Genomic DNA, 17,024 nt, shown 5'->3' with positions numbered 1-17,024 from the left:
GGAGCCTGGCCATGACTACCAGGCAGGCAGTAGATGTTACACCACCACTCGTTGACTACAGTACTCTGCCCACTTGCCATCATGGCCAGTAATGGACTCGAGGTATTGATGGCACAGTGGGACGAGCCAATGGTGGAATAATTTTTGTGGACCACCAGGGATATGTTAGAATGCCTCCCTGATCGGATCCCTGGTGGACCTTAGAGGTTGCCACCATGGTTGGAGTTGTAGGACACATTAGCTGATCGCTATCAGATTGCAGTTTACATCAGTCCAGCGTCTCACGACTGTCAGCTGTGCCCTGTGCAGCCATCACTGTCCATAAGGACTGGCTCATCCACAGATCGCGGCCACGTCAGTGATATAATAGGCGGTACTCCGAGGTGAAGATATTTATTGGTGATAGTTTTGGTGGAGCCGTGAAGGTGAGCAGGCACAGAGGGCACCGCTCAGGGTCCATCACAAGAGCATATAAAATTTCAACAAAATGCAAAATAAAAATAGATACTTTATATAGAAATGTAACGGGACGTCACGAGGACGAGGAAGCGCGCTGCTCGCTACGGAGTAACAGTTTGATTGTGCACGGCACGTTGAGGCACTTATTGGCATGGAGGTACATACATCTGGAGACATGGAGGTCAGCAGTCACACGGCATTCACTCCGCCTCCCGCTGAGCGCTCCAGGAAGGACAGCAGACAGGGCAAGCAGCGGGGGATTAATACAGCATAGACAGGTGCAATAAGGCATCAGCCCGGCTACGTGCCAGACCCAGGGCAATAAGGCACCACCAGTACAGGAACAACCGTTCAGCTGGGAGCGGACAACATTCACACATGACACACTCCACTCCTGCCAGCGGAGGCATCTGAGGAAGAAGGAAATCGGTGTGGCCCCAAGTCCCAGAGCGCCGGCTTCAAAGTAACTACTGAGGCCCATGTGCAAGAGCGATTAGTGAGCGGGAGAAGCCGGTTACGCCTCAGCAGCTGGGAAGAAGGGTGCTGGGTAATGTTAAAGGCGTGAGGAGTGGGATAGGCTCAGTTCTGGGAGTCCTCCCGCAGCTCTGACGGCAGAAACTTGTACTGCTGCTGTCTGATCATGGCCAGCTTCTTCCGCGCTTCCTCCAGCTCACGCTCCTTCCGCAACATTTCTTCCTGAGCCGCAATAATCTGCAAAGCAAGACCACGATATAAGGACCGCAGGCAATGACTAGCAGGAATAGTCAGAAGAGGAGAAGCCAACCAAGCAATGTCATCAGGGAGGAACACTTCACCCAGGTGCTGACATGGGGCTGCCCCGAGGAACGCGGTATCTGTGCCTAAAGCAAAGGCCGCCATCTCACCTGTGCGATCCCCCCAACCATCTTCTCCTTCACCACCACAGTCTCGTCATAGTCTTGGAACGCTGCCGCTTTCTGTGCAGCTTTGACGAGGTTGTCTGATGCTCGCTTCACAGCGTTCCCTGCCACCTACGGAGATACATCATCATGAGACGCGATGGACGCTCCCCAAGCGGAGGCTACACATCAGCCCTCTCTGCACTCACCTGCAGTCTCTTCATGGCCTCTGAATCGTGGTCGGCTTTCACTTTACAAGCAACCAGCAACTGAGCCGTGGACGCAGCTACCTGCTTCGCTGATGAAATGAGCTTCTCCTCGCTGGCGTGACCCTGAACCGCAGAATTCGCTGCCTCACACAAGTTACTCGTAGCGGCAGCAACCATCCTGGCCTGTGGAGCAAACAACAGTGCCATCAGGTTCACTATGGCAAAACTCCGAGTCTGCACTCAGTACGCCCAGATACTCACAGCGGAGATCAGGCCCTGCGACCACTGGCCATCATCCACAGCATTAGCTGGGATCGCTCCAACCTGGGGCAGAAAGACAAAATGGAAGAAATGAAGAACTCAACAATGAGAGAACGTCGGAGCCTTGGGAGGGAATGGAAGACACAAGAACCCACCTTGCCCTGAGCCACAAGCTCTCTCTGGGCAGCAGACGCCGCTTTCACAAGGGCACTGGTTGCTGCCGCAATGGACTTCGCAGCCTCCAGGATCTGCTCTTCGAAGTTCAAGCTCTCGTCCGCCTGCTACAAACAGGGAAGAACCAACAGTCATCTGATGAGCCGGCACAAGGACCTATGAGCCATTGAGCCACCAAGTCACAGACAGCTTATAGACGGGGACCACCTCCGTCCTGAGGAGACTTCACCTCACTAGTATCGAAGCTCCACCATGGACTGGACTGCCGTGGCTTGAGGCATGTCCCTCAGCGGCTATGGGCACATCCAAGTGTGCAGCTCCCGGTCACTTTGGGACTGATTCACACATGGGGCCCTGAGCTCGGGAATCTGGGTAATGACGTGTTTGGGGTCTTACCATAGGCCGAGAGTTTAGTAATGGGTGACGGAGTTACCTTGGGTTTGGCGCGAGGTTTTAGCTGCTCTAGCTTTTTGGCTGCTGCCTCGATAGCAGCTGCGGCTCCCAGCAGTTCATTCTCTGCAATGACTGTGGGGTCTTCTGGGTCCACCCATTCAGTGCCTGGAACATGGACGAACAAAAAATGTCAGCAGTATGAAAACCTCCGTCTCCATGGTAACAGACTACTCACAACCCCGTGTAGTCAGACCCTGCACATCCACTTCTGTCCCCTACCCCTGGGTATATGGCTGCGCGCAGGCGACACACAGACTCCTCCGAGGCTGCGGTCTGTTACTGTGCAGACACATTGGTGTGAACAGGAGCCGCACACACACAGAAGCTGGACGTTGTCACTGAGATCTATGTGCAGCTTCATTGTATAAAGCTATGGAGACTTTAACGCTTTATCTCCTCTATCTGGAGGAAACCTATAATGTCAAAGTCCACCAGAGTCCGGAGCCGTGGCCTGTTCTATAGAGTGCTGGCTTTATTATCCACCCTTAGTGAGTGCTGATATTCCCGGCCCTCATCCCTCCCATCATTAATGGAGCCGCTATCACCCCCTGGCCCCTTGCAGTGTACACTAGAGATGATATGGTGCACACGTGGCACCTTTCATGGCCTCTGCAGCCTGGATGAGCTCCGTCACTGAACCGGCCACGTGCTTGGAGTAAGCGGCCAGCTGCTGCTTCAGTTCAGCACTCGGCTTCTGGAGGATCTGTGCATGGAGAGAGCATTAGAAATATGAGACCACGTCCACTGCCCACAGGCGGAAGTGCCACCACTCCAACATCCACACTCACCACCAGGACGTGGTCCAGTAATTGTAGGTAGCCAGTGGCGCACTCTTTACCAAACCGTACAGCCCGAATTCGCACATCTGGGTTCACTTCAGGGTGGTAGGCAGCTTCCTGTAACAGAAGATACACACCACTAGTACAAAGCTTCGTTCCTCGCGTGGCACATACACCTCCATGTGTCACATGGCTGCACCTTGCATGAACGCAGCATGTCCGCAATAGCCCGGCGGCTAGCATGTCCGCAATAGCCCGGCGGCTCAGATTGGCTGTGGCAATTACATCTTCCTGGCGACACGAGTTTCCTGCAGCAACAGCTTTGGCGGTTGCCATCGTGATGCCTTTGGTCATACGAATGAAGTCCTCAGGGGTGGAAGTCTGAGGAGGTGGCTCCGGGGAGGAGAAAACCTGAAAGGGCAATAGTGGGTTAATATAACAAAGCCCTTAGCCATAATACTGACTCTTCTGTTGTGACCGCACGTCCCCAGGACTCACCGCGAGTTCCTGTCTTATGTGCTCTATTGTGGCCTCCAGAGCCCTTGTCCCCTTGGTGGCCTCATCTTCCACAGCCTTCACGGTTTTCAGGAGGGATGTCACATTTGTCACCATGACCTGGAAGCACAAAAGTGTCAGTGACCCCAATACTCCAGCATCATGTCAGTTGTCCTGCGGAGTGGACTCAGAGGTCACTGACCTTGGCTGAATTCTTCAGTTGGTATACAGACGGGTCATCACTGGACTTGCCGGCTGCAGCTTTGGTGGCACTGATGAGATCACCCAGGGCCTTGGCTACATCCTTCACGGCATTTATAAGAACCACCTAGGAAAAAGCGGAAAAAGTCATATGGTGCAGGGAGGGGAAACGAGCGCCGGACTCCGGGAGGGACAACGAGCGCCGGACTCCGGGAGGGACAACGAGCGCCGGACTCCGGGAGGGACAACGAGCGCCGGACTCCGGGAGGGACAACGAGCGCCGGACTCCGGGAGGGACAACGAGCGCCGGACTCCGGGAGGGACAACGAGCGCCGGACTCCGGGAGGGACAACGAGCGCCGGACTCCGGGAGGGACAACGAGCGCCGGACTCCGGGAGGGACAACGAGCGCCGGACTCCGGGAGGGACAACGAGCGCCGGACTCCGGGAGGGACAACGAGCGCCGGACTCCGGGAGGGACAACGAGCGCCGGACTCCGGGAGGGACAACGAGCGCCGGACTCCGGGAGGGACAACGAGCGCCGGACTCCGGGAGGGACAACGAGCGCCGGACTCCGGGAGGGACAACGAGCGCCGGACTCCGGGAGGGACAACGAGCGCCGGACTCCGGGAGGGACAACGAGCGCCGGACTCCGGGAGGGACAACGAGCGCCGGACTCCGGGAGGGACAACGAGCGCCGGACTCCGGGAGGGACAACGAGCGCCGGACTCCGGGAGGGACAACGAGCGCCGGACTCCGGGAGGGACAACGAGCGCCGGACTCCGGGAGGGACAACGAGCGCCGGACTCCGGGAGGGACAACGAGCGCCGGACTCCGGGAGGGACAACGAGCGCCGGACTCCGGGAGGGACAACGAGCGCCGGACTCCGGGAGGGACAACGAGCGCCGGACTCCGGGAGGGACAACGAGCGCCGGACTCCGGGAGGGACAACGAGCGCCGGACTCCGGGAGGGACAACGAGCGCCGGACTCCGGGAGGGACAACGAGCGCCGGACTCCGGGAGGGACAACGAGCGCCGGACTCCGGGAGGGACAACGAGCGCCGGACTCCGGGAGGGACAACGAGCGCCGGACTCCGGGAGGGACAACGAGCGCCGGACTCCGGGAGGGACAACGAGCGCCGGACTCCGGGAGGGACAACGAGCGCCGGACTCCGGGAGGGACAACGAGCGCCGGACTCCGGGAGGGACAACGAGCGCCGGACTCCGGGAGGGACAACGAGCGCCGGACTCCGGGAGGGACAACGAGCGCCGGACTCCGGGAGGGACAACGAGCGCCGGACTCCGGGAGGGACAACGAGCGCCGGACTCCGGGAGGGACAACGAGCGCCGGACTCCGGGAGGGACAACGAGCGCCGGACTCCGGGAGGGACAACGAGCGCCGGACTCCGGGAGGGACAACGAGCGCCGGACTCCGGGAGGGACAACGAGCGCCGGACTCCGGGAGGGACAACGAGCGCCGGACTCCGGGAGGGACAACGAGCGCCGGACTCCGGGAGGGACAACGAGCGCCGGACTCCGGGAGGGACAACGAGCGCCGGACTCCGGGAGGGACAACGAGCGCCGGACTCCGGGAGGGACAACGAGCGCCGGACTCCGGGAGGGACAACGAGCGCCGGACTCCGGGAGGGACAACGAGCGCCGGACTCCGGGAGGGACAACGAGCGCCGGACTCCGGGAGGGACAACGAGCGCCGGACTCCGGGAGGGACAACGAGCGCCGGACTCCGGGAGGGACAACGAGCGCCGGACTCCGGGAGGGACAACGAGCGCCGGACTCCGGGAGGGACAACGAGCGCCGGACTCCGGGAGGGACAACGAGCGCCGGACTCCGGGAGGGACAACGAGCGCCGGACTCCGGGAGGGACAACGAGCGCCGGACTCCGGGAGGGACAACGAGCGCCGGACTCCGGGAGGGACAACGAGCGCCGGACTCCGGGAGGGACAACGAGCGCCGGACTCCGGGAGGGACAACGAGCGCCGGACTCCGGGAGGGACAACGAGCGCCGGACTCCGGGAGGGACAACGAGCGCCGGACTCCGGGAGGGACAACGAGCGCCGGACTCCGGGAGGGACAACGAGCGCCGGACTCCGGGAGGGACAACGAGCGCCGGACTCCGGGAGGGACAACGAGCGCCGGACTCCGGGAGGGACAACGAGCGCCGGACTCCGGGAGGGACAACGAGCGCCGGACTCCGGGAGGGACAACGAGCGCCGGACTCCGGGAGGGACAACGAGCGCCGGACTCCGGGAGGGAAAACGAGCGCCGGACTCCGGGAGGGAAAACGAGCGCCGGACTCCGGGAGGGAAAACGAGCGCCGGACTCCGGGAGGGAAAACGAGCGCCGGACTCCGGGAGGGAAAACGAGCGCCGGACTCCGGGAGGGAAAACGAGCGCCGGACTCCGGGAGGGAAAACGAGCGCCGGACTCCGGGAGGGAAAACGAGCGCCGGACTCCGGGAGGGAAAACGAGCGCCGGACTCCGGGAGGGAAAACGAGCGCCGGACTCCGGGAGGGAAAACGAGCGCCGGACTCCGGGAGGGAAAACGAGCGCCGGACTCCGGGAGGGAAAACGAGCGCCGGACTCCGGGAGGGAAAACGAGCGCCGGACTCCGGGAGGGAAAACGAGCGCCGGACTCCGGGAGGGAAAACGAGCGCCGGACTCCGGGAGGGAAAACGAGCGCCGGACTCCGGGAGGGAAAACGAGCGCCGGACTCCGGGAGGGAAAACGAGCGCCGGACTCCGGGAGGGAAAACGAGCGCCGGACTCCGGGAGGGAAAACGAGCGCCGGACTCCGGGAGGGAAAACGAGCGCCGGACTCCGGGAGGGAAAACGAGCGCCGGACTCCGGGAGGGAAAACGAGCGCCGGACTCCGGGAGGGAAAACGAGCGCCGGACTCCGGGAGGGAAAACGAGCGCCGGACTCCGGGAGGGAAAACGAGCGCCGGACTCCGGGAGGGAAAACGAGCGCCGGACTCCGGGAGGGAAAACGAGCGCCGGACTCCGGGAGGGAAAACGAGCGCCGGACTCCGGGAGGGAAAACGAGCGCCGGACTCCGGGAGGGAAAACGAGCGCCGGACTCCGGGAGGGAAAACGAGCGCCGGACTCCGGGAGGGAAAACGAGCGCCGGACTCCGGGAGGGAAAACGAGCGCTGGGGAAAGGGACGGGGGGGAAGGGAGCGCTGGACTCCGCAAGGGGGGGGAGGGAGCGCTGGACTCCACAAGGGGGGGGGGGGGGAGCGCTGGACTCCGCGAGGAGGGGGGGGAGGGAGCGCTGGACTCCGCGAGGAGGGGGGGAGGGAGCGCTGGACTCCGCGAAGGGGGGGTGGGAGCGCCGGACTCCGCGAGGAGGGGGGGTAGGGGAGCACCGGACTCTGCGAGGGGGGGAGGGAGCGCCGGACTCCGCGAGGATGGGGGGGGAGGGAGGGAGCGCCGGACCCTGGGAGAGGAAAGGCGCGCCGGACTCCGGGAGGGGGAGAACTGGATCCCAGGAAAGGACCACCAGATTCCAGGAGGCGAGAGTTGAACACCGGCTCAAGTGGAATCGACTGCCTGTGAGCCTATTGACCCCCTCACGTGTGATAATAGCAGCCACAGTGGTTGCCCACAGTGGGATACTTCAAACTTACCTGAGTTTCTGGGTCGTCTGACCCCAAACTGGCAGCACCAAGCTTTACGTTCTCCGCTAGCCGTGTGATGGTGGTGACGGAGGACTGTGCGGCTTGGGCCAGCTTCTCTTGGCTGGACGTTGCGTTCTGAACCAAGACCTTTGTGTCTTCTACTAGAGCTTTCGCGGTTTTCAGGATGCCCTCGCTGGAAGGCAGAGAACACAAGGTTACTGTGGAGTCACGGGGGAGAAGATGCCACAACACAGCCAGCCACAAACCCTAGCTTACCGGTGATCAGCAAACGTCTCAGCATTCTCTCTGTTCAATGTTCCCGCTGTGGCAAACATAATAGTGGTATCCAAATCCGCAATGATCCCGGATACGGCGCTGGCAGCGGTGATACAGGCTTGTGTGCCGCGGTTTCCAGCCTGCAGGGCAGCCAACACGTGGGACACCTGAGAAAGCAAAAGATAAAGCGGGAGGGTCACATAAATGGCGACGGCAGTGTCAAAGCTATGATTAGGGAGGGGGAGGGTCAGCACAGTAAAGATGTCGGGGAGAGGGTCAGTGCTGTGATCAGGGCGGGGGAGGGTCAGTGCTGGGATGCCGTTGGAGAACAGTTAACTCTGGGAAGGGAGGAGATGGCGGGGTAAGGTCAGCACTAAGAGAACGTTGGGAAAGGGTCAGTAAGGAAGCTCAGTGCTGTGTTCAATGCGGGGGAGGGTTAGCACTGTGTTGACGGTGGGTGAGGGCCAGCGCTGTGATCAGGGCAGGGGAGGGCCAGCGCTGTGATCAGGGCAGGGGAGGGTCAGCGCTGTGATCAGGGCAGGGGAGGGTCAGCGCTGTGATCAGGGCAGGGGAGGGTCAGCGCTGTGATCAGGGCAGGGGAGGGTCAGCACTGTGATCAGGGCAGGGGAGGGTCAGCACTGTGATCAGGGCGATGGAGGGTCAGCACTATGATCAGGGCGGGGGAGGGTCAGCACTATGATCAGGGCGGGGGAGGGTCAGCACTGTGATCAGGGCGGGGGAGGGTCAGCACTGTGATCAGGGCAGGGGAGGATCAGCACTGTGATCAGGGCAGGGGAGGGTCAGCACTAATCAGGGCGAGAGAGGGTCAGCACTGTGATCAGGGCGGGGGAGAGTCAGCACTGTGATCAGGGCGGGAGAGGGTCAGCACTGTGATCAGGGCGGAAGAGGGTCAGCACTGTGATCAGGGCGGGGGAGGGTCAGCCCTGTGATCAGGGCAGGGGAGGGTCAGCCCTGTGATCAGGGCAGGGGAGGGTCAGCACTGATCAGGGCGAGAGAGGGTCAGCACTGTGATCAGGGCGGGGGAGGGTCAGCACTGTGATCAGGGCGGGGGAGGGTCAGCAGTGATCAGGGCGGAAGAGGGTCAGCACTGTGATCAGGGCGGGGGAGGGTCAGCCCTGTGATCAGGGCGGGGGAGGATCAGCACTGTGATCAGGGCGGGGGAGGATCAGCACTGTGATCAGTGGGGGAGAGGGTCAGCACTGATCAGGGTGGGGGAGGGTCAGCACTGTGATCAGGGCGGGGGAGGGTCAGCACTGTGATCAGGGCGGGGGAGGGTCAGCCCTGTGATCAGGGCGGGGGAGGATCAGCACTGTGATCAGTGCGGGAGAGGGTCAGCACTAATCAGGGTGGGGGAGGGTCAGCACTGTGATCAGGGCGGGGGAGGGTTAGCACTGTGATCAGAGTGGGGGAGGGTCAGCACTGTGATCAGGGCGGGGAAGTATTTCCCACAGGGTCTCCTACCTTTTCAGACACCAGCCGGGCGCAGTCGATCAGCTCCCTCTTGGTGTAGCCGTCCGTCGGGCAGCACTGCAGGGCACCGGCTTTAGTGACCAGCTGAGAGCAGCCGTGCCCGAGCTCCTGTACTCGCTGCTTAATGTGGGATCCAATCTGAAAGCACATAAATGTGGATGTGACTGGAGCGGTCATGTGACTGGTGCCCGCAGAGGCCTGGGGACATTCTCGCCTCTTACCTCCTCATTCTCCGCAGTCACAGATGCCGGTTTGGCTTCATGAGCAAGTTGACTGTAGTCGCTGGTCAATTGACTCGCCAGGGTGCCCAGCTCATCCGGATTGGTGGTGGATTTTGTGACCTGGAAAAAATAAAAAATTTCCACAATGAGCACAGAGCCCACCTGGCATCAGAGCCAGGACCCACCAGCTTCTGCTCATCACTGATAGTGAGCACGGTGCCTGCCTGGGGTCAGACGCTGGTACTCACCATCTCCTGAACTGTCACAGCGATGGCTTTTGCTGTCTTCACCATGGTCGTCTGATAATCCACAAATGATCCCTCAGGTTCTCCGATGTGCTGCTCATCCAACTAGAGTAAAAGATCAGACGTCAGTGGTGGTCAGCAGTAGTCAAGAGATTGGTAGAGGTCAGCAGTCGGCAATAGGCAGAGGTCGGTGGTCAGCAGTAAGTAGAGATTGGTAGAGGTCAGCGGTCAACAAAGGTCAGTCAGCGACAGAGGTTGGTGACGGCATAGATCAATCATCGGCATAGGTCAGTCATCAGCACAGGTTGTTCGTCAGTCGATGGCACAGGTCAGTCACACGCACAGATCAGTCACCAGCACAGGTTATTTGTTGGCAATGTTGGTGGTGTATGTCAGTGATGTTCACCTTATTGATAGCCTGAGTGATTGAGTCCACCATGCCCCCCACGGCCCCCGCGGCACTGGCAGCTTCATTCAGGGTTCCGGTCAGGTCATCCACGGCCTCGTGCATCATCTGAGCAGCCTCATCCAGAGCCTCCTGTGTGTGCGTTGCCACCTGCAATGAAGTACAGAGTGAAGTAAGCTCCTGGAGGAGCTGTGGGCACCCTGGAGTGCGGGCACTACTCTGACCTTGGGGTTGCCGCCGGCCTCCTTGGCGGTGTACAGCATCTGTAGAGCGGACTCGGCCAGCGTCTTGGTCTGGTCCAAGAGGTTCATCTGCTGCTGATGGTTGATTGTCTTCGATGCGGCTCCAATAGCCGCATGGGTCAGTGGCTCGAAGTACTGCGCCATCTGGGACACCTGCGGACAGCAGACGGGTGGTCAGTGACAGGAAGAAGTCACACAGCCTTACCACTTGCATGGCGCATGCCCACCTTGTGCCCGAGCTGGGAGGAGTCGGCTCTTGCTGCCGTGGCCAGCGGTTCTATCAGGTTACTGATCTCCTGCACCGATGTCTGCATCTGAGTGTGTAGAGCCTGGAAGAGCGGGATAAATTAGAGTGGAGGCAATGTAAACCATCCTCACAGCATACAACCACAGTCCACACTCACCTCTTGTGATATGCCCTCCCGTGGGGTTAACTGCTGGCTAATGGCTTCTAGGGAGGCCTGGTCCAACTCTCGCACCGTCTGGTTCAGGAGCTCGATGGCCTGGTCACATTCCCTCTGACCCGGGGCCTTGTCCCTGAAGAACGACAGACAGATGCAGGAGAACAGACACGTGCAGGACACACATGATACAAGTGAAGGGACAGATGGGCCTGTGCCCCCACATATGTCCTAAGTGTGCAACAGTTTCCAAAGCTCCTACCCCTGCAGACCCTCCTGTGCATCCTTCCCCTGCCATTATTTCCGCTGTGCCCGTCCCTGCCGCTTCAACCATCCTCATCATCCTGATACCCCCTCCTGTGCTCCCCACCAAGTCGCTCCTGTACCTGCAGATCCTTCTGTGCGCCTCACCATGCTACTCTTCCCCTGCCGCCCCACCAGTGCTCATCCCCGTTGCTATTCCTTCCCGACGCTCCTGTCCCTGCAGACACTCCAGTGCTCCTCCATCTCACTCCTCCCCCTGCCACCCCACCAGTGTGCCTTCCCCTGTCGCTCCTCCCACCACTCCTCCTTCCTGCTGCTCCTGTCCCTGCAGACCCTCCCATGCGCCTCATCCTACTCCTCCCATGCTCCTCCCCCTGCCACCCCACCAGTGTTCCTCCCCCTGTTGCTCCTCCCACCACTGTTCCTTCCTGCTGCTTCTGTCCCTGCAGACCCTCCCATGCGCCTCATCCTACTACTCCTCGTGCTTTTTCTTACTACTCCTCCCATGCTCCTCACCCTGCTACTCCTCCCTCTATCACTCTTCCCCATGCCGCTCCTATCCCTGCAGACACACCTGTGCTCCTGCGATGCTCGTCCTTCTGTGCTCATCCCCCTGCTACCACACCAGTGCAACTCCTATCACTGCTCATTTCTGCCGCTCCTGTCCCTGCAGACCCTCCCTGTTACTTCTCTTATGCTCCTTTTCCTACCACTACTCCATGCTCCTCACCTTGCCACTCCTCCCTCTATCGCTCTTCCACGTCACTCCTCCGTCACTCCTGTCCCTGCAGACACTCCTGTGCTCCTCCTCCTCCTCCGATGCTCTTCCTTCCATACTCATCCCCCTTCTACCCCGCCAGTGCTCCTTCCCCTGTAACTCCTCCCATCACTGCTCCCTCCTGTTGCTGCTGTCCCTGCAGACCCTCCCATGCTCTTCATCCTGCTACTTCTCTTGTGCTTCTTCCGCTCCTCCCATGCCCTTACCCTGCTACTCCTCCTGTGCTCCTCCTAGTCATTCCTCCCCTCACTCCTCCCCATGCCACTCCTGTCCCTGCAGACACTCACATGCTCCTCACCCTGCTACTTTTCTCGCGTTTCTTCCGCTCCTCCCATGCCCTTATCCTGCTACTCCTCCTAGTCATTCCTCCCCATGCCACCCCTGTCCCTGCAGACACTTCCATGCTCCTCACCCTGTTACTGCCTTTCGGCCTCCCCCCCTTGCCGCTCCTCCCATCCTCCTCACCCTGTTACTCCTCCCATGCTCCTGACCATGTCACTCCTCCCCACGCCTTCCTGACCCTGCAGGCCCTCCCATTCTCCTCACCCTGCTACTCCTCTCGTGCGCCTTTTCCTGTCGCTCCTCCCATGCTTCTCCCCCAGTGGTCTTCCCTCTATTAGTCTTCCCCATCACTCCTGCCCATGCCGGTCCTGTCCCTGCAGACACTCCAATGCTCCTCCATTTGACATGCCTCCATGGCTCCTTCACCTGCCGCTCCGCCAGCGCTCCTTCCCTATCACTGTCACCAATCCCCCTGATGCTCCTGCCTGTCCCTGCAACTCTTCAACCTGCCGCTCCTCCCGTGCTAGTCAACCTGCTGACCCATCAGTGCTATTCCCCCTATCAATCCTCCCACCTGACATTCGTCCTGTGCTCCTTCCCCTGAAGACCCTCCAGGTCGCCTCCCCCCGCCTCTCCTGTCACTGCAGACCCCCCTGTGCCAGCAGACCCTCCCAAGCTTCTTCCCCTGCCGCTCTTCCCGCCATGCCTGTCCTTGCCGCGCCAACCATGCTTCTCACCCTGCTACTCCTCCCATGCTCGTCCCTGCCAGTGCTTTTCCCTGTCACTCCTCCATCTCCTGTCCTTGCAGACCCTCCTGTGCTTCTCCCACTGCAGCTTCTCCGATGTATCTCGCTCTGCTACTCCTGCCCCTGCCTCTCCCTTCCCCTTCCTCCCATGCTCCTCCCTCTATTGCTCTTCCTCGTTACTGCTCCCTCCTCCTGCTCATGTTCCTGCAAACACTCCGGTGTTCTTCCCTCTGCCATTGTCACATGGAGATTTTTATAAATTTCGCAGACTGTCATGGCAGCGCCGGGTCCTGTTCAGACTACAGATTCTGACACTCTGCCCAATAACTTCTCTGAGGCCTGTGATCAGCACAGATAGGTTTGGGGGGGGGTCTATCTGCAGAGTGGTAGTATAGGCAGGCTAGTAACAGTTAATTTCTGGTAGTCTGCTTGTTAGTCTCCTTTGATCACATGCTGTGTGGAACCAATCACATCTGCTCCCCTTCTATATATGCTGGCTAGATGTTTCCTTCTATGCCAGCTATAGTTTATTTTAGCTTGTCTGGTGAGCTGGTGTGTTCCAGACTAATTGGTGTGGTACTTGTTGCTGAGTGAGGTTGTGGCGTTATCCCTTGTTGCCTTTTTGTTGTTACCTTCCTGCTCTTGCTTTACTCCTGAGTCTCTCATTGTTTATTTTTGTGTGTGTGCAGTGTGTCAGAGTTTTGATCTTAATCTGTTTTCCATCACACTCCTGCCCTATCCTTCCCTACTGGGAGGGTGGTTACAGAGCAGTACTGGTGAGGAGCATAGCCAGGAACGGGACTAGCCTAGGGTCCCCTAGCATGAGGTAGAGTAGAGGAGCCACCTATCCCCTGCCACTCTAACAGTCATCTTGTGACATTATAGCTGGCCCAACTTCTCACATTCCAGCATGGACCTAGTTGCTGCACTAACGAGACAAATGCAGATCTCGTCTCTTTAGGTAGCCGAATAAATGGGGGAAATAAAATAGCAAGCTCGGTCCGCGACACCGGAACAATCTGTCATGGTCACAATCATCTGAACCCAGACCGCCTGTCCCGGGGAGATTTTCAGAGGAGCTCAGTTGGTTTGTTACTTTTAGGGAGTCATGTAAATTATACTTTTGTTTACGTCTCCACTCCTCTGGTGGTGAGGAACAGCGGGTGGGAATGATTGTCTCGCTCTTGAGTGGGAACCCACAAGCATGGGCCTTTTCCTTGGCCTCTGATTCACCATTTTTTTTTTTTCCACAATGAACGGGTTTTTCTTGACACTCGTTCTCACCTATGATGATCCGGATAAAGCATCTGTAGCAAAGTTTAAGATCTGGCAATCAGCCGGCAGAGTGTTGAATTCCAGTACTGGTCCACGGACAAACAGTGGAACAACCCTGCACTTAAAAGCCAATTTTTCCAGGGTTTGTCAAAGAGGGTAAAGGAGGCGATGGTAATGTATGAGCCCTCCTTCTTTAAAGTGTGCCATCTCTTTGGTAATACATATTGATAACCCATTTTGGCAGAGGTCTCATAATACCAAGACTCTCTGGGAGGGGGTTACTGTACCAGCATTACCTCCGGAGGCCTCTCCTGAGCCCATGCAGTTTAGAGGGACATTCAGTGTGAGGAGAACGCAACTCCTCGTGTAAATGGAGTGTAGTTTGTTCTTTCTGTGGCAAAATAGGACACACTGTCAGTACCTGCATCTCCGTGCCCAAGGAAAGATGGCAGTCGGAATTCTCCAAGACCCATGTTTGGGTCTACGTATTTCCTTCACAATGGTGTCTCAATGTTTAATACCTTCAAGTGTTAAGGTTGGGGGCCTAGAAGTCTCTAATACGGTCCTTCTTGAGAGTGGTTCAGAGTAGACATAATTGATGAACAGTTTGCTCGTTCCACAGGGTTGGATTTGAAGGCGTTATCAAATCCGATGCAGATTTTTGCCATTGACTCGTCATCTCTTGCTTGGGGGATTTTTTTGAGTGTGTGCAGGGGCTGGCGCTATGTACAGGGGTACTACATTCGGAGCTCATATCATGTCATGTTCTTAAGGATCTTCCTGCACAAATTGTATTAGGGTTGCCCTGGTTTGCATTGCATAATCCCACTGTTGACTGACAAACCCAAGAAATAATAAAGTGGAGTACAAATTGAGCACAATAAGACCACTGTCTAGGAACCTGTATTTCAGCGGTTACCTCTAGTCTTCCTGGTCCTCTCTCTGTTTTTGGTGATGTGTTCTCTGAGAAGGACTGTCAGGAGCTGCCGCTACATAGGCCTTATGACTTTACCAAAATGCTGACATGGGGAAAAATTGCCCAAGGGCAGACTGTATAACTTGTCAGGTCCTGAGGGATCAGCTTCTAAAGGGTACATAACGGGGAGTTTAGAGAAGGGCACATTAGGCCATCTTCATCTCCGGTGACTGCGGGCTTCTTCTTTGTAAGAAACAAGAATGGTGTAGCTCAACCAAATAACTGTTTGAGATCCGTATCCTCTTCCACTCATTCCTGACCTACTTAATCAGATTGCTGGTTATAAATGGTTCTCTAAACTTGATCTTAGGGGAGCCTATAATCCGATCCACGTCCGATCCGCGATCCGATCCGCGGAAGGGCACTTCGAAAACCTGGTGACGCACCTGCTGTATTCCAAAACTTCACTAATGATGTGTTTTCTCATCTGTTAGGGAAATTTGTAATTATTTAACTTGATGACATTCTCATATTCACGGGATTTTGGGTCTCATATGAAACATGTCAGACAAGTGTTACAAATAGAAAGAATAAATTTTACACTAAACTGGAGACGTGTGTTTTTGCCGTTCAAGAACTTCTGTTTTTGGGTTACATTATTTCTGCTGCGTGATTTCGGATGGATCCCTCTAAGTTACAGGCTATTTAAAATGGGACGGTCCTGAGAACCTTAATACTCTGCAACGTTTCTTAGGTTTTGCAAATTATTACAGGAAGTTTATTAAGAATTTCTCTGCCATAACAAGATGTCTTACTGACATGACAAGGAAGGGTACAGACTTCTCAAGATGGTCTGCGGGTGCTTTGTGTGCGTTTGACAGTCTTAAAAAATGCTTCTTATCGGCACCTGTATTGATACAGCCTGAAGTTTTTCATTCTTTTACGGTGGAGGTTGATGCATTAGAGATGGGGGTGGGAGCTGTGTTGTCTTAGGGTGCGTCTGATGGTAAACTGCATCCATGCGCCTTCTTTTCTAAGAAATTATGTTCGGTGGATCGGAATTATGATATTAGCAACAGGAAATTACTGGCGATCAAGTTAGAGTTTGAGGAATGGTGACACTTTCTGGAGGTGGCGATTCATCCTGTTACTACAATTATCGACCATTAAAACCTTTATCTTGAGTCGGCTAAGCGTCTTATACCGAGACAAGCTTGATGGTCTTTATTTTTTACTAGGTTTAATATTTTTCAATACTTATCACCCTGGCTCTAAATATATTAAAGCTGATGCTTTATCCAGAAGTTTTCTGATTGGGGGAACTTTGTGAAGAACCGGTTTCCGTCCTTCAGTAGGGAGTGATGCTGTCGGCGCTCAGTACTGATGTGGAGCTGGAGATTGCTAAGGCTCAAGGTGAGGTGCCATCTGGGGTTACGGTGAACAAGTCGTTTGTCCCCCCGAATCTTCGCCCTAAGGTTCTGGGGGAGCATCTTGATTCTCTCCTGGCTGGTCACCCTGGTATTTTCCCTGTTTTCAGGAGTGGTCCTCGTTCCTTCCTCTCGCCAAATTTGCTATCAATAATTGACGCCATAAATCTTCTGGTATATCACCTTTATTTTGTGCGTTTATGGTCATCATCCCCAGATCTGTAGGTGTCAGGAGGACTGGTCTCAGCATTATCATCTACATGGAGAGAGTTCAGCAGCATTTGCGCGACATGGGCTCCAAATACAAATGTGCTGTAGACGTGTGCCTGGTCCGGACCTGTGTGTGGTGACTGTAGACGTGTGGCTGGTCCGGACCTGTGTGTGGGTGACTGTAGACGTGTGCCTGGTCCGGACCTGTGTGTGGTGACTGTAGACGTGTGGCTGGTCCAGACCTGTGTGTGGGTGACTGTAGACGTGTGGCTGGTCCGGACCTGTGTGTGGGTGACTGTAG

General features: G+C 57.1%; 1 protein-coding gene across 1 annotated transcript in view; it reads right to left on the bottom strand.

Moving 5' to 3' along the window:
• Window positions 1-377: 377 nt before the first annotated feature.
• Window positions 378-17,024, bottom strand: part of TLN1 (talin 1) — a 245,387-nt gene continuing 228,740 nt past the window's right edge. The window contains exons 38-57 of the mRNA XM_075330534.1: window positions 10,829-10,961; window positions 10,652-10,753; window positions 10,407-10,577; window positions 10,183-10,332; window positions 9,780-9,881; window positions 9,532-9,651; window positions 9,302-9,448; window positions 7,820-7,986; window positions 7,553-7,736; window positions 3,911-4,036; window positions 3,712-3,828; window positions 3,424-3,624; window positions 3,223-3,330; window positions 3,032-3,137; window positions 2,415-2,539; window positions 1,963-2,088; window positions 1,808-1,870; window positions 1,547-1,729; window positions 1,344-1,469; window positions 378-1,170 (exon numbers count right to left, since the gene is read on the bottom strand). Coding sequence (XP_075186649.1) covers window positions 1,039-1,170; window positions 1,344-1,469; window positions 1,547-1,729; window positions 1,808-1,870; window positions 1,963-2,088; window positions 2,415-2,539; window positions 3,032-3,137; window positions 3,223-3,330; window positions 3,424-3,624; window positions 3,712-3,828; window positions 3,911-4,036; window positions 7,553-7,736; window positions 7,820-7,986; window positions 9,302-9,448; window positions 9,532-9,651; window positions 9,780-9,881; window positions 10,183-10,332; window positions 10,407-10,577; window positions 10,652-10,753; window positions 10,829-10,961 — 2,689 coding nt within the window. The 3' untranslated portion in view covers window positions 378-1,038. The remainder of the gene's footprint in view (window positions 1,171-1,343; window positions 1,470-1,546; window positions 1,730-1,807; window positions 1,871-1,962; window positions 2,089-2,414; window positions 2,540-3,031; window positions 3,138-3,222; window positions 3,331-3,423; window positions 3,625-3,711; window positions 3,829-3,910; window positions 4,037-7,552; window positions 7,737-7,819; window positions 7,987-9,301; window positions 9,449-9,531; window positions 9,652-9,779; window positions 9,882-10,182; window positions 10,333-10,406; window positions 10,578-10,651; window positions 10,754-10,828; window positions 10,962-17,024) is intronic.

Source organism: Anomaloglossus baeobatrachus, chromosome 1 (genome assembly GCF_048569485.1).
Source record: "Anomaloglossus baeobatrachus isolate aAnoBae1 chromosome 1, aAnoBae1.hap1, whole genome shotgun sequence".
Lineage (NCBI taxonomy): Eukaryota > Metazoa > Chordata > Amphibia > Anura > Aromobatidae > Anomaloglossus > Anomaloglossus baeobatrachus.
Note: the sequence above shows the minus strand (reverse complement) of the source record. Positions and strands in the feature narration are given on the sequence as shown.